Here is a 14,910-nt window from a genome sequence, read left to right as displayed (position 1 = left end):
GAAACAACATCTACAGACATTTTAAAATTTGGCTCACATGTTGTTTAAGGACAGGAGGCAGGGGGCACGTTAGCAGACCAAGCGCTTACTGTTTGAGCATTAATTGTGCTATTAAAGCGCAGACTGATGCAGAGGAAATAAAATTAGTAGTTCATGGCTAGAATGAATCTAACAGCCTTCTATTAATGTTTGACTGCATGTGGCGTTGAAAAAGTAAATGTCATTTTTTTTTTACTTGTAATAAATGCGATATGTGTTTTAGAATTTGGGCACGTGTTACTGTGAAATAATGTTTAGTTGTTTCTACACCTCAGTGGCCCTGTGTGAGCTGTCTCTGACTGAATGCCCACAGCCTGGCAGCCAATTCCTGCACTACAAAACTCGCTGCACTGAGCTCACACAGTGAGTCGATGCGTTTTGTCAGAAAAACCTTGCGCCTGTTTTGTGTGCACAATCTTACCCGGGCTCCATCTCCGTGCCCAGGGAGCACTATGGTTTTTTTTCTGTGTGAACACTGAGGTTTGGAGGCTGCAGGCCTAAATGACCTTTACGATTTTTGCGAAACGCACTTGCCGACACTCCCTTACATTCTGCTGAGAGTCATCAATTATGCAGGGAACCTGCTCGCACTGAGGGGGAAGATAGCAGCAACAATATGGCGACAACCGCAGTTTCTCCCCAATCTCTTCCACATCTGCAGTCCTGCTACGGCTTCCCGGATTCACTGTAACGCTGACAAAGTGAGTACCCTTCATTTATAATCGTTTGAGCGAACGGTGCATGTGTTGTTGGGTGCGGGCAGATTTTCTCTCTGTCGGTATCCTTGCGTAAATGTCGCAGAGCTGCACACTGCCCCGCATCTTTTTTTTTTTTGGAGCGGGATGGAAGCGGGTGTCTGCGTTTTGCTGAGCATCTATCGGCTGGACCGGAGCTGTGGAAACAGGGTGGGGGAAAACTAAAAAAGAACATTATCAATCATTTGATGTCGACCGTGAGGAATTCATCGGATTAACTGTTTCGTCGAGCATCCGAGGCGCTGCCGAGAGAAAATGCCTCGTAGGGGAGGCTTCAGGTAGGGCGCCGTCTGACAGCTCCGGCTCAACAGGAAAAAGCCGAAAAACTCACACATTTTTGACAGATTCTTTGTCTCGATTTTTGGTTTTGTTTACCCTCCGGACAACAGGATGATGCACTCGAAACACCATACGGCTTCGAGAAAGGGGTTGATGCTATGTGAGTAGCCCGATCCACCTTCCAATCATCAATAGCCAAGATTTTTACATTCCTCCAGGTGATTTCGGTGTGGCAGCACCGTAATGCATCTCTAATCGTCATTATTTCTCGTGTTGCACGCTGTGTTTATCAAGCTGCTGTCTGGCTTCATACTCTCATACGCTATCTTGTGCACAGATAGAGCTCTTATTGATTTGGCAGTCGACATGGCTTCACGGGTGTGGTGCGGATCCTTCAAGGCAACGCGCAAAAACGCACAGAATATCCCTCGGAAAAAAAGAAGCGATCCCGGGCCCCCGTTTGGCTTTTAGTCGAACACCAAGAAGCACCTGGTGTTTTGATTTTTATCACGAAACATCTAGAACACACCGGAGGCTTTGACAAAGCGTGACATTTCCAACACACAAACCACCCACTGCAGCACTGGTGCTGCTTCGGCCAATTTGGTGGTAGCGGGGCCACTTCTCTGCGCAATATCACCTCCTGCTTCTCTCCCCCTGTTTTTTTCCCCCATTCAGTGGGATATGTCAGAAAGGAGGCACATAATGGCGTCTGTTTGGGGGCCTCCGTGTTAATTAACAGCTTTAGTAAACAAGCCGGGCGACCCTGAAAAACGAGAATAATTAGTGAGAGGGTGCCCAAAATGTGGCCGGAAGGGGGAAAAAAAAAATTGCGTGGACAAGCCTGGATGTAAGCAATGTGCAATCACGAGAGTCCGAGACACAACAAGACGAGTGTTGTCATCATGACTTGATAACATTGAAGAGAATTGAAGGATAAAGTGCGGGCCTGCAGGCGGCGAGGAGGAGGGAGGAGGCCCGGTGCGCAAGGAAAACGATATTTTACATATATTTTCTTTTTTTTTTTTTTTCCCTCCACCACCACTCTTTCAACCCCTTCATGTATGCATGTGTGTGTTCATGTGTGTGTGTGCGGTGCTGAAGCGGATAGCGCCAGCAGAGCAGCAGCAGCAGGTTCCGGGGTCCATTTTAAAACAGACGTCTTGGCTCTCAGGCTGCATGTTTTCATGTGTTTTCTCCTCCTCCTCCTCCTCCCCCCCATGACAGAGTGGAGTCTTTGCTGTGTGATATCAGCTCTTAGTCGTCGAGCATTTTAATTAGATTGTGTTATGCAAGAGAGGGGAGCAGGGAAGTGACAGGCCCCTGTGATTCAGATTTGGTCGACGGTGCTGTTCTCCTCCTTATTTAGGCTGCATCCACTTCTCTCTTTTTCCTGGCTGGAAAAATAGAAAAGGCTTGTGCCGAAATTCTAACCACAAGTTGAATTTCCTTCCAGTCATGTGTTGTGTCACGGCTCAGGTGTGGCTGTGTCCTCCTCACACCCTCCGCCCCTCCACATGAGTATACTGACCCTGAAACGTCCCTGCAGCTTGAACAGTTGTCATGTAACCATCATGACCCTTTTTACATCTTAAGTGTGCTCGGTGTTCGGTGTTGGGGGGGGGGGGCTCCACTGACTGAGTCATGCAGCTATTAAGTGGCTTTCTGTCAGCGTTTTCAAAAAAAAAAAAAAAAAGAAGAAACAAATCATAAGTATCCTTAAATGGGTGTAAGGTTGCGGTTCTCAGGGGTTTAACGCAGGACCTGGAACTTGTTTCCTGAAATTGAGGGGAAGGTTTTGGCTCACATGCCTTTATACCGTTCTTGCCCGAACGTAAGGCCTGAGAAATGTCTCTCTGTTATGTACATTACCTTATTTTTTGCCCGTTTTACAGTCTCTGTAGGATCTTGATATGCGCAACCAACAAAAAAGCAAACAAACAAAGAAGTAAATACAGCAACAAAAAACATGAAATGATGCTGTAATGCTTCCTAAACAGCCTACAATCTTCATGTAATCAGCTAGGAAGTGTGATAAGTGAATAACAGCATCCCATCTGATATAACTCGTCAACCTCTTTAAATGACCATCTATGACGCTTTTGAATACAAACATAGACAAAGGCAGATAAGTTTCTTTTTTTGCATTATTTTGATTGTTGAATAATTAAAAGTTAACCAGAACTGTCTCACTTTTGGTAGCCTACGCTCCACTGACCATCACCTGAGTAAAATCTTAAACTTAATCAGTGTATTGATACCAAAGCAGTGGTAAAATTCACAGATTATTTGACTGTATTTCTGTTTTCTGTGTTATTGATCCGGGGTTGCTCTGATGACGTTACAGGATCATTAAACACAAGTCTGCTCCTGTCTCCGTTCATCTTATCTCTGTAGGAAGAGGGAGCTTAAGACCCTAGTATCCTTAAAGGGACATTTTACTTCCTTTCATAACAGTAGCTTGTGGCTTTTGCTGCCATTTTACTTTGTAAGTAGATGAACAGTTTAATTTATTTTAGGACTTCTTGACTGAAAACAGAAAAGATGCTGCGCAAGATAGATACATTCTTTTTATATCTGTAGGTCTTCAATAATGAGTGAGCAAAACATTATACATATCGGTCCAAAGGCAGTGAGAGCTCGAGACAAACACGACTGAGAAAAAAAAGCTTGAGGTAAACATTCCTGCATCTCACTGGCTGCGAAGTATCTCATCATTTCTTTTCCGTGACACTGGATGGACAAATGTACACAATCATGGTGTATCCATAACCCTTTACACTCAGAATGTCTCCTCCCAGTGGATATTTATTGGCTGATTCATTACCAAACTGTTCTTATTTACATGAATTTAAAATCAAGGAGACCCAACGATCTGTAAAATGGGAGCTGTAAATAAATAATGTGGCAGGGATGCAAAACTCATGCAGGCATTTCTGCAGCACTTCATGTTCTCTGAGGTCATTTTTTTCCCCCTTTAGGGAGCCAGTTGGATCAAATATTTCACGCTAGCAGTGGTTGTATGTATTTCCTCTACTTTTAACCAATTTTTCTATCATCACGACTAAATCTGTAAATCTGTCTGTGTGTGTGTGTGTTTGTGTAAACATGAGCGCATCTGCTCCTTGGTTCTGGGCCAGCTTACCAGTGTCTAAAATAAGAAATTGGCTGGTAGTCGACAGCAATGTTTAGTTTTTTTGCCGTTTATATTGTTTTTGTCGTTATTAATTCCCCTATTGATCCAGGGAAACAAAGACATCTTTATTATAGGAAAATCTGTTTTAAAAATGATTTAGTCCTCCATTACACAAAATTTGAAAGAGCACACATTCAGTTACACAAATTCATGGAACAACCTTTTACAAACCTTCTTTCACCTGAAAGAAAAAACTTCTTCAGAGGCATCGTAATACTACTTTCTCAATAGTAAGTACTTTTTTAGCACACAATTGCCTTATAAACTGATGGCAGGGAGGTTGTTAATTATTTTTACTATCAGTTACATCGACCCTTAATAGAATGAAAACGAAAGCTTCTCTGTTATAAAGACGCTTTATTTTAACATCACAAATATTATATCCTGAAACATGATATAAACTTATTTTTGAAGTTAAACTAATACAGTAGAATTCAATATCGTCAGTTTTCATATGATGTACCTATAAAGCGGTATATTCGTGCAGATTTTAGTGCAAATTTCAGCGCCTGCTTTCAGTGAAAGTCATTCTAATTGCTGATAAGCTGATGGCAGTCAACAAGGTTTGCAGATGATCGGTGCAGCTGTGGTGTTTGTGGCCTCCTACAATTTCGCAATGAAACAGTTTAGGATTAACGCTGAAAAGTAACATGTATTATTTTCAAGAAAGAAGCGATGGTGTTGACTTTCCCAACATGCCAGATGAAAGACCTTGGTTTTGTCTGACCTTTCCTCCCTGTCCCCTCCTCCTGCAGAGCTACTACTGTGGATGGTACAAACCTAAAGACCAAGTAGCTGCAGGATGAAAACATGGCTGCACCCCTTATTGCACCGCCAGGACCTGATAGCTTCAAGAAGTTTACTTTGGAATCTTTGGCGATTCTCGAGCAGCGCATCAATGAGGAGAAGAACAAGAAGCCGCCCAAGCAGGACAGCAGCTACCGCGACGATGATGACGAGAACAAGCCCAAGCCTAACAGCGACCTGGAGGCTGGGAAGAGTCTGCCCTACATCTACGGCGACCCCCCTAAAGGAATGGTGGCGGTACCACTGGAGGACCTGGACCCATACTACCTGAACTCTCAGAAAGTGAGTTTACACAGACACGCAGCAACATAATGATCCACTCACACTTACTAGAGGTCTTTAAATCACAGGATGTTTCTGAGCAGTGTTGGGTATTGAACTTTGATACGTTTTGCTCAGATTGACCATCTTTACTCATTCACTGAGCAGATAGTGCCTTGTTTATGTACACATTTGAGACAACAGTGGTGGACTTTTGAGGGGCAGGAGCAAAATATTTTTATATTTATTGACATTTCATAGTAAATAGAGGCCACTTCAGCATGTTTTGTCCCCTGGAAAGGCAACCTAGAGGGGACTTCATCATGTTTTATCTACTGTAGGGCCATCCAAGAGGGCCTTTTTGCAGCAGTGCAAAAGCACCGCCCAGTGCCCCTCCTGAGTCCATCAGTGTAAGAATTTCATGTACATGTGATGAACCTTCACATCACAAAACTTCAAACAATACCCAGCTCTACTCATAAATGGTATTTGTCCCTCTCACTCAGACGCCATAGATCTCTAATAACAACTGTGTAAAGTAGCAAACAGTTCTAATATTGCCTCTATATTGTGATTTGCAAGTGAGAATTTTATTACATTCCATCACATACGACTCAACTCTTGTGTCTGCCCTGTCGGCTTTTGTTTGATACATGCAAATTCAGCAGAGGTGTGGTTTTCTTTTTAGATGTGTGTTCGCATCAGACCAACAGATTGTGTTGCATCTTGGAAGGTAACAAGCAGGTTATTTAGAAGACTTGAAGCTCAAAATGATTGTGATTTAAATTGGACAATTTTATTAAACTAATTTATTTAATTTTCCTGTGCTGCTTTTGAAACAGTGGTAACAAGTAGTTCTGGTTATTCTCAGACCGTTGTTCAGGTACATCCATCGAGCCCTAACATGCTATCATAATGTCAGGTGGATGACTAGCGCCATGATGTCAAGATGAGTCACACATCATGGCTGGAAATTACGCCGACAAAGCAAAGGTGTTGCTGTGATCGGTGATGGCTGGCTTCCAGGTGTGCTGTGTTTACAGTTATTCTAATCTCATGATTAGGTTGCTGAATGTAATTATGTTTCCCTCCTGGAAGACCTTTGGGGAGTGTGAGAGTCGAGCTCTCGAGCTGTTGAGTGGGCCGTCATTGTATCTCTCGATGTGCTCACAAGGCTTTGGGGAAAAGGTCAGGAGCACTAACTGTTGAAAGACTGTTGTTCCACATGACAGACTTTCCTAATTGTTCAAAAATTAATCTGTGGCAGGAGAGAAAAAGCAGCAGCGGCAGGCTGGAGAGGACTCCGGTTGTCTTAGAGGAGACACGTGTCCTTCTGGGGTATCCGTCATGTCTGACACTCAATGTGAGGACCTCCGGGTGACCTTGAGAGTGTTTGAATGTCCCCATCATGTGTACCTGTCAACCAGAACTGTGACTTTGAAAATGTGTGTTTACGGCAGATGTCTGTGTCCTGCTCCTGTTGGACTAATGAGCCTCTGAATAAACATGACGTAGGATATGAAAAGCCAGCAGATAGAGACAGAGCGTGAAATGAAGGCTCGGGAAAGTTAAATACAACTTGAAATTTGCAGCCATTTTAGAAGATCTGAACCATTCTTGCTCTGCGGAAGTGTTTTACAGTGTGAACGTGTTTGTTGAAAAGAAACAAGAATAGTTTATCATAAAATGGCCATCTTTACTTGAGCATTAATCGAGATGAAAAGTGTACCGAGGTCAGCTGAACGCTGCTGTGTTTATAAACAGGGCTGAGCAGCGAGGCTCGAATCTTCTACCATGGTAACGATGTTTTGTCGTCTATTTTTAACAAAGAATTACGCAACAAAATTGGCATTTTTATTCAAAATGGTCTCCTCCAATCACATATTCTTTTAAATACTATGGTGTTGTGTAACTTGTCCACACAGTATACCTTCAAATATAGCCAATCCTACCTGAAAAAGACCAGCTTGTGATCGCCTGTTTAGTCATCATCATTAGCTGGACAGATCTGTTCAGAGTGTGTGTGTGTGTGTGTGAGAGAGAGAGAGCATTTAGGTGTCTCTGCGCTCCTGTCTCTCCGTCTGTCTCATACCTCGCTGTCTTTACACAGTGCACGCTGACTGTTATATAACACACCAGTCCAGTGCACAAGGAGGAGACACGATTCTGATGACACGTGGAAAACATGTCCAGCGATACGTGGGACTGTTGATGAATTCACTCACACTTTTATGTCCACACAGACACAGACACACACACTCACACACACGTCCATGTGTTACTGTCACAAGCCTCTTTGTGTGTCTTGTGTTTTGCTTCCCGTCTCTGCGCCCGCCCGCCTCTACCAGCAGCCCCATCAGTTCGCAGCTTCACGCAGATCTAATTATGGCCCTCGATCTAGTCTCGTTCTAATGCCAAAGGGAGCCGGTGAGGCTGCCTCGGATCTGGCAGCTCGAGCAGCCGTGACATCAGATCAGGTGGTGACCTTGATGGGAGAACGTGGCTCTGTGTGTCTTTGTCACCGAGGGGCGGCAGGCCGGTTCTTGATACATCTCTCATAGGGAGGAGGAGGGGAGGAAGGGGGTGGAGAACTGACAGTAAAGGACGGCATCTTCTTCGTCACCAATTTTCGGTTGTGGCTCTTTTAGATACTGTCACGGCTGAGACAGAGGGCCGGCAGGCTGGCTGGGCAATGACGCAGCATCCAGCCCTTCCCCACTTAGCTGGACTGTACCACGCTGAGCCGAGCCAGACCACGTCAAACTCGGTGTCAATGTACAAGGCCGGTGAAACAGATCATTTTCAAGGAGATGGGGACGTGAGATAGAGGGAGGGAGGGAGGGAGGGAGGGAGGAAGTGAGGACAGGGATGAAATGGACGACATGTGCACGGATGCATGAGCACACTTGCTCTCCTTTTCGCTGCTGCCGGGCTCACAGAAATGTGTTTTACTGGGGAAGACCGGAACTCAAAAAACAATAAAGAGACTCAAATATTTGAATTCAAACCAGCCCTTTTGCTTCCCCCCGCCGCACCACAGAGAATAGGCATCATCTGCTTGTCTGTCCTCCTTTGTATGGATTAAAACTGAATATTTATGGCGATATTGTCTCAAAAGTCACAGATGTGATGGACAATGAACATGTTATTATGTCTCCATCCTTCTCCCAGACAGACAACAGCTTTCACTTTTGGAACGCAAACGGATTTTTGGGGATATAGAATGGCAGGTGTAGTAGTAGAAGGAATAACGAGAAATACATGAGCAGGCTAGCACTTAGCATGGCAGCTAAGTCCAATGCCATGGCTGTTTTAATGTGTAATCGTGTGTGTGTGTGTGTGTTTGAGGCTCTCTGTCTAAGGGACCCATAAATCGCAGTCCATTTACCATTTACCACACGGGTTGAAAGAAGGGGGCTCTTTGAATGGCTGCTGTGGCCCCCATGGATGCAGATGCTGCAGCCCTGCCTGATGGCTCGAGCCTCTGTGTTGAAGCCGCTTTCCTCTCTCTCTCTCTCTCTCTCTCTCTCTCTCTCTCTCCCTGTCTCCCGCCCTTCCCCCCTGCCCCTCCCCTCCTCCACTTCTCCGTCTTCTGCCCTGCTCTCCCTCTCCCTCTCGCTCTGGCTCCCTCCGCCCTGCTCCTCCTCAGCCTGCTGCTGCCACAGTTGCTGCCTGCCTGCCTGCTCTCACTCACTCTCCATCTCCCCCGTTTTTCTGCCTCTCGTCTCTCCCCTGCTCTCCTCTTCGCTCGGCTCTGGATTATGAAATTTTCAGTAGCTTTGCAGCAGTTTAGTCATGCGTTACAAAAAAAAAAAAAAAAACTCTCTACATATACATGTAGCAGTCGTATGTGTGTGTGTTTTTGTGTGTGGTTGCTCATTTTTGAGGCTTTTGCATGCTGGTCTGTGTGCACATGTCAGTTTATGTGTGCGCTTGAGTTTATCGTTGATGCACATACACACAATACATATGTGTGACAGCCGTATTTAACAGAAATGTCATGCTACCAGCAGCTGGGAGGTTTACAGTGTGTCATTTATGACCAACCATGGTGCTGACAGGGAGTGTTTACAGTAAATATATATGAGAGTATAAGCACTCAAGGGAGAGGCTGCTCCTTTGACCCATAATAGTAACTGGAAAGTAAGATTGTCTCATCACGTTTAACTGTACTGGCTTGTTCTGAGTTGTCTGTAGCTCTCGGTCATGTTAATGTCGGAGGGGGGTCACGTGACAGAGCTTGTTCTCTGGCAGAAATGCTCCTCGCGATGTTTACGTTTCCTGTTAACAACATTTCAAACATGCACCTCATTCCGGTCGGAAGTGCAGCGATGTGACACCACCATGAGGTCTCTTACTGTACCTTTCCCCTCCACTTCCACTTCCTCCTCCTCCTCTCTTCTGACTCCACTGTCTCCAGCCTTCAGCAGTGAGGCAGTGGCTCTGCAGGCCTTAATGTACTGAGGGATGCCTTGTTAAAAGCACAAGGGCCCATATCACTTGTGCAAATGCACAGAGTCTCATTAAAGTTTCATGCAAATCGCCATATTTTATTTAAACAATTACGAGGTTATCCACAGGAAGAGGCTCGCCCGCCCCTCTCGGTTTTGCTCGTTTCCTTCTCCTGAAACCACCAAAGCCAAGATGTGCAGGACGGCGCTGAGTGACTGGGACAACAGAGCAGCATTAGAAACATCCTGGCAGCCATTTTCACTCCGTTCCGAATGTGTCTCCGTTCATTTTATGTGACAGAAAAGGCACAACTCACTAGTTTCAGAGCAAATGCACATATTAGCCTATTACTTACATGTCGCACGTCCATGATTTATGCATACTTAGATATACATATGCAGAGAACATGTTTGTAATACATGAAATAGGATGACATGTTAGTTGTTGCATGAAATTCATTTGCTTTTTGATATGTTGTGTAATTTGCTGAAATGTGCTGATTGTAGACTGATTAATTCTCTCTTTCTCTCTTTTCTTCTCTCCACAGACATTTATAGTGCTAAATAAAGGGAAGACAATCTTCCGTTTTAGTGCCACACCTGCCTTGTACTTCATAAGTCCTTTTAATCTCGTTAGGCGAATAGCTATTAAAATTTTGATACATTCATATCCTTTGAAATGGTGTCTTAACATCCGAGACAAAAGGCTTTTTCTTGTTTGTGTGTATTATTCATGATGATATGTTCCGTCTTTCTGCTCGTTCTGCCACTGATGTTTCCTGTCACTGTAACTACAGACAGCTGGTGTGTTACAGTCAGAGTCTGAAGATGGCCACTAATAGATTTCTTATCATGATGGAGCACACAGGAAGCTATGCAGTAGCCATTTTATCATTGTAAGGGAAGGCTAGGACAAATGATGAGTCATCCTGAGCAGTAAACCAGGCCAGATCTCCTAAATAAGCCCATTATGTTAAAATGCTGTGTCATTCAACTCAGAACAGAAGATTTGAAGGTTATATCCTGTTTTCCATAAAGCTGGAAAATAAAAACTCCAGGGTTGGAAGTAGGTAAAATCTGTTTATTGATTTACCACAAACTGATCCCCAAATGGTTTCAGCAACTCCACAAGTCTAAAGGAGTTCTCCACCAATCTAGCATTGTATTCATCTAACGATGTACGACTTGCATTTTCACACTTTTTGTGAAAATCACAAGTCTGGTCATATTATTAGTGTAAGTTTTGTGAAAGGGGAGTAAATCAAATATACTGAAACTGCCGTACAAGGTTTCAGTTGTTTTTGTGAGCTTTAAACAAGACAACATCACTGAGGAGACTGTTGAGTATGAGGTATAGGTATAGTGACTGTATTTGCGTACTTTCACAGTCTTACACCTGATCAGTTTTATGATAAACTGCCACTGTCTCGAGCTGAAAAATCTTTTAAATCTTAAAAAAACTGACAAACATATGTAAATCATGGCGCAGTTCAAGCAGTACACACAAATCTTTAAAAACGTTAAAGCACATGTTTAGCATTTAAAAAAAACAACAACTAAGATGTAATAATGTATCCAAAGAAGTTATATTAACAGCATATTTGGTTTCTCCACCTTCCACCATGATAAGTTGTCTCAGTGTGCAATGCTGGCCCCTTCCCCTGATGACTACTGTTAGCAGAGTCAGCAATATCAGTAACAACAGCTGAAACCAAACCCTTTTAAAAAAATAATAATAATAATCAACATTGATTATTGATCTGTCCCTACATTTACGTAATTTCCTCCCATCCTTAGCCATAAGGCAGGGCTATTACTGACCCCTTGCTGCCTTTAAAGCTAATTCTGAGGTTTTCCTCCTTTCTTTGAGTGCACTGAAACCTCTGCAGCTCTCAAACACACCATTGTTTTGGTTATGCCACTAAATATATACCATTTGAATATTTAATGGGTAAAATAATGGCTTCTGTGGTGGTGAGCACATATAACCACCTCCTGTTAAGTGCTATGGGCAGATTTTATGACATTAACTCTTGACATGCTGACTGGACCACAGAAATCACATTAGATGCGTACTGTACATTTTACATTTATTGCTGTGTTCTATATTTTCAAAGATGTTTGATGATGATTGTGATTGTCTATATTCTCCATATTTTCCTTAACCAGCTCCTCACTCTTTTCAGCATGATCATTATGTGTACTATTTTGACCAACTGTATATTCATGACCTTTAGCGATCCTCCCGAGTGGTCCAAACAAGTAGAGTAAGTACTCTTTTAATATATTCACTCAGTAGTATAATGTGCGTCTGTATTACTGTTACAGTGGAGCACAGAGCAAGCATTTGATTTACTGCTGATCTGGAGTTGTTTCCTGAATCTCCAGAAGAATCTCTATAGAAAAATAGTTTGTCCACAACAAAATTTAAAACATGTTTTTCTCAAGTTAAGCCTGTAGCTATTTATATTAGCAGCAAAACTAATGGCATTCCCATTAGCCTAGCGCTAGTTAGCAAATGTTAGCATGTTTACACCCTCACTAAGATGGTGAACATTATATTGCTTAACACATGAGCATGTTAGAATTTCCACTCTAAGCATTTAAGCCAGCTGATTTTATCATTATTATTTTATTTAGCTAGCTTACTTTCAAATAGAACTCTGGCGACGCCTCTGCTAGGCAACAGTGTCCAGAAGCCACAAAAGGCTAAAGCTTTAGCATGCTAGCGAGCGGCTGTCGTAATGCACGAAATGCAAAGGCATAAAAACAAGATGTGGCTGTTGGGAATATCTGTATTTTCCTCAGGTATTTTTTAAAAAATCATGAAGAAAAACTCGAAAGATTCAATATGTATTTACATTTTTGTGTTAAAAAATGTTTTGCCAGCTCTGTGGCTCCATTATAATAGTAATAAATAAGAAGAAAAAAATGTGGCTAGCTGCTAACTCAAAACACATTTACCTGGTTAACCTGACTTGATTATTCCAAATTTATCTTGTGTCCCACACTGAATTTAGTTATTTCCCTGGGTCTTTCAACAGCGAACAGAGCTGCTTTTTGACATTTAGCTAGATGTGAATGAGCTTTGATCTGGCTTTGTGAACTGATTTTCTCAATGTTTTTTTTTCTCACAGGTACACATTCACAGGAATTTATACATTTGAGTCTCTTGTAAAAATCTGCGCACGAGGATTCTGTATAGACGGGTTTACATTCCTTAGAGATCCATGGAACTGGCTGGATTTCATGGTCATTTCGATGGCGTAAGTATTTGTCTTCTAACTCAGACTGTCATTGACTGATGAATTGAAATGATGCTCAAATATTGCCACATTGTTTTTTTTTATTGACGGGGGGTTAAGAAAGTGAGCTTAAAGTGCTATAGATGATGTTCATTTTTCTGTCTTTCTTACTTTTTTCTTCCTTTCTGTCTGATGACCCATCTTCTGTGTTTCCTCCATTGATCTGAGACTCCTCTGGTCTTTTCTCTTTGGGAATTGAAGGTCTCCATCCGACACTCTGCGGCCTCCCCGACAACACCCACACCTCATTCCCATTCGTCCGATTTATCTTCCTCTTGTCATCTAGCTCTCCCTGTCATTCACCTTTTTCTCTCTCAATCTGCCGGATTCTGCAACATTCAGTTTAAGGCCCAGCATCCCTCCATCGATATCGCGTCACTCAGTCGTTCATACAACAGATTTACCTGCCTCTACTTGAGCAAACGCACTCAAAAATCATCATCACTGTGCAAAAATCATCATCACCGTGCAAAAAACATCATCATTGTTTGGTCACGTGGTCCGTCTGTGTGTGTATTTAACCTTCCACCTCATATCTCCATGTAAATAACGAGCTGTTGTAACTGTGGTTTGATCCTGCAGGTATATAACAGAGTTTGTAAACCTAGGCAATGTCTCAGCTCTGCGCACGTTCAGGGTGTTGAGGGCATTGAAAACTATTTCTGTAATTCCAGGTAAGACAGGATGGGGCGGGGGACGGTGGGGCGGGGTCGGTGTTAGGTGTGTGTGTCTTTCTTTCCTTTTACCTTCCACCCTTCTCCTCAGTGGACAGGCTCTGTGAGTGGCGTCGTTTCCTCCTGGTTCGGTGGTGTTGTGCTCTTGGCGTGTGTGGTTTTTGTCATCGTGTTTGTTCTGTGTGTGATCCTTCCCCTATTTCAGATATATAACAGAGTTTGTGGACCTGGGCAATGTATCTGCGCTGAGAACGTTCAGAGTTCTCCGAGCATTGAAAACTATCTCTGTCATTCCAGGTGAGACTCAGTTTAAACACTAAGGCTGATCCTCTCACCCTTTCTTTTCTACTCACTATTATTATGATTAAGATTATGATTTAAGCAACAACAAAATAATTGGAGACAACCATTTTTTGATTTATTTTTCCTCCAAAATTATCAAAAATGGTACTAATACATTTTTGATAGGCTTTGCAGTCTCCTCTAGGGCCCTCCAAAGTGCCTGCACTCTCTTCTGCCCCTCTCTTATTATGAGGCTCGTTTAAAGGCAGCTCTGTTTTTTCTTCAGATATACGTAGCTTTAATCCACTCCTTTCTCACCAGCTTTTTGGAATAAGTAAATGTCCCGTTCTGTAGCAAAGAAAATTGTTGATAGATTCTCTTTTTAGGGAAAAAGTGATCAGATCATTATGCATGATGTTTATCAGTAAATACAGACCACACTACCCTCAAATTTGCTAGAGATCCCTCTGAAATTAAAAGATCAATCATTATGTTGCGCTAGTTTAGTGATTGAATTGGACCGAGAGGATTCCATGTTTTTGGAATCAAAAACCGACCACTATATGTGTCGAAGTTCATGGCATAGCTCTTACAGAGATCCCACAGAACACACCTATTATTTATGTATGAAGACTGCCAAGCCTAGTTTGTGAACATATCTCTTATGCTGCATGATGCTTTTCAGTCACTTGCTTTTTACAATATTAGCCTACTAAGAGCTTGGCTGACAAATGGCATTGAAAGTTTGATTTGCCCTTTTTTGTTTTTTAGTTTGATTATTGATTTTTTTTTCTCTCTCTCTTTTTTTACGACCTACTTGAATGATATATGCCACATAAGAAATAGAAACAGTGTGCTTAC

At 42.7% G+C, this 14,910-nt stretch overlaps 1 protein-coding gene across 7 annotated transcripts in view; it reads left to right on the top strand.

The window, feature by feature from the left end:
- The first annotated feature begins 357 nt into the window (after window positions 1–357).
- Window positions 358–14,910, top strand: part of scn8aa (sodium channel, voltage gated, type VIII, alpha subunit a) — a 50,707-nt gene continuing 36,154 nt past the window's right edge. For 2 of the 7 annotated variants that reach the window (XM_030422680.1, XM_030422686.1), the window contains exons 1-6: window positions 358–740; window positions 5,025–5,358; window positions 10,337–10,455; window positions 11,966–12,055; window positions 12,926–13,054; window positions 13,973–14,064. In XM_030422680.1, the coding sequence (XP_030278540.1) occupies window positions 5,080–5,358; window positions 10,337–10,455; window positions 11,966–12,055; window positions 12,926–13,054; window positions 13,973–14,064 (709 nt within the window). In that variant the 5' untranslated portion in view covers window positions 358–740; window positions 5,025–5,079. Of the gene's footprint in view, window positions 741–835; window positions 1,234–5,024; window positions 5,359–10,336; window positions 10,456–11,965; window positions 12,056–12,925; window positions 13,055–13,675; window positions 13,768–13,972; window positions 14,065–14,910 lie in introns of those variants that run through there. The other 5 variants (XM_030422687.1, XM_030422683.1, XM_030422684.1 and 2 more) reach the window with 4 other exon arrangements.

Source organism: Sparus aurata, chromosome 7, assembly GCF_900880675.1.
Source record: "Sparus aurata chromosome 7, fSpaAur1.1, whole genome shotgun sequence".
In the NCBI taxonomy this organism is placed as follows: Eukaryota; Metazoa; Chordata; class Actinopteri; order Spariformes; family Sparidae; genus Sparus; species Sparus aurata.
This window is presented reverse-complemented; position numbering and strand designations above follow the sequence as displayed.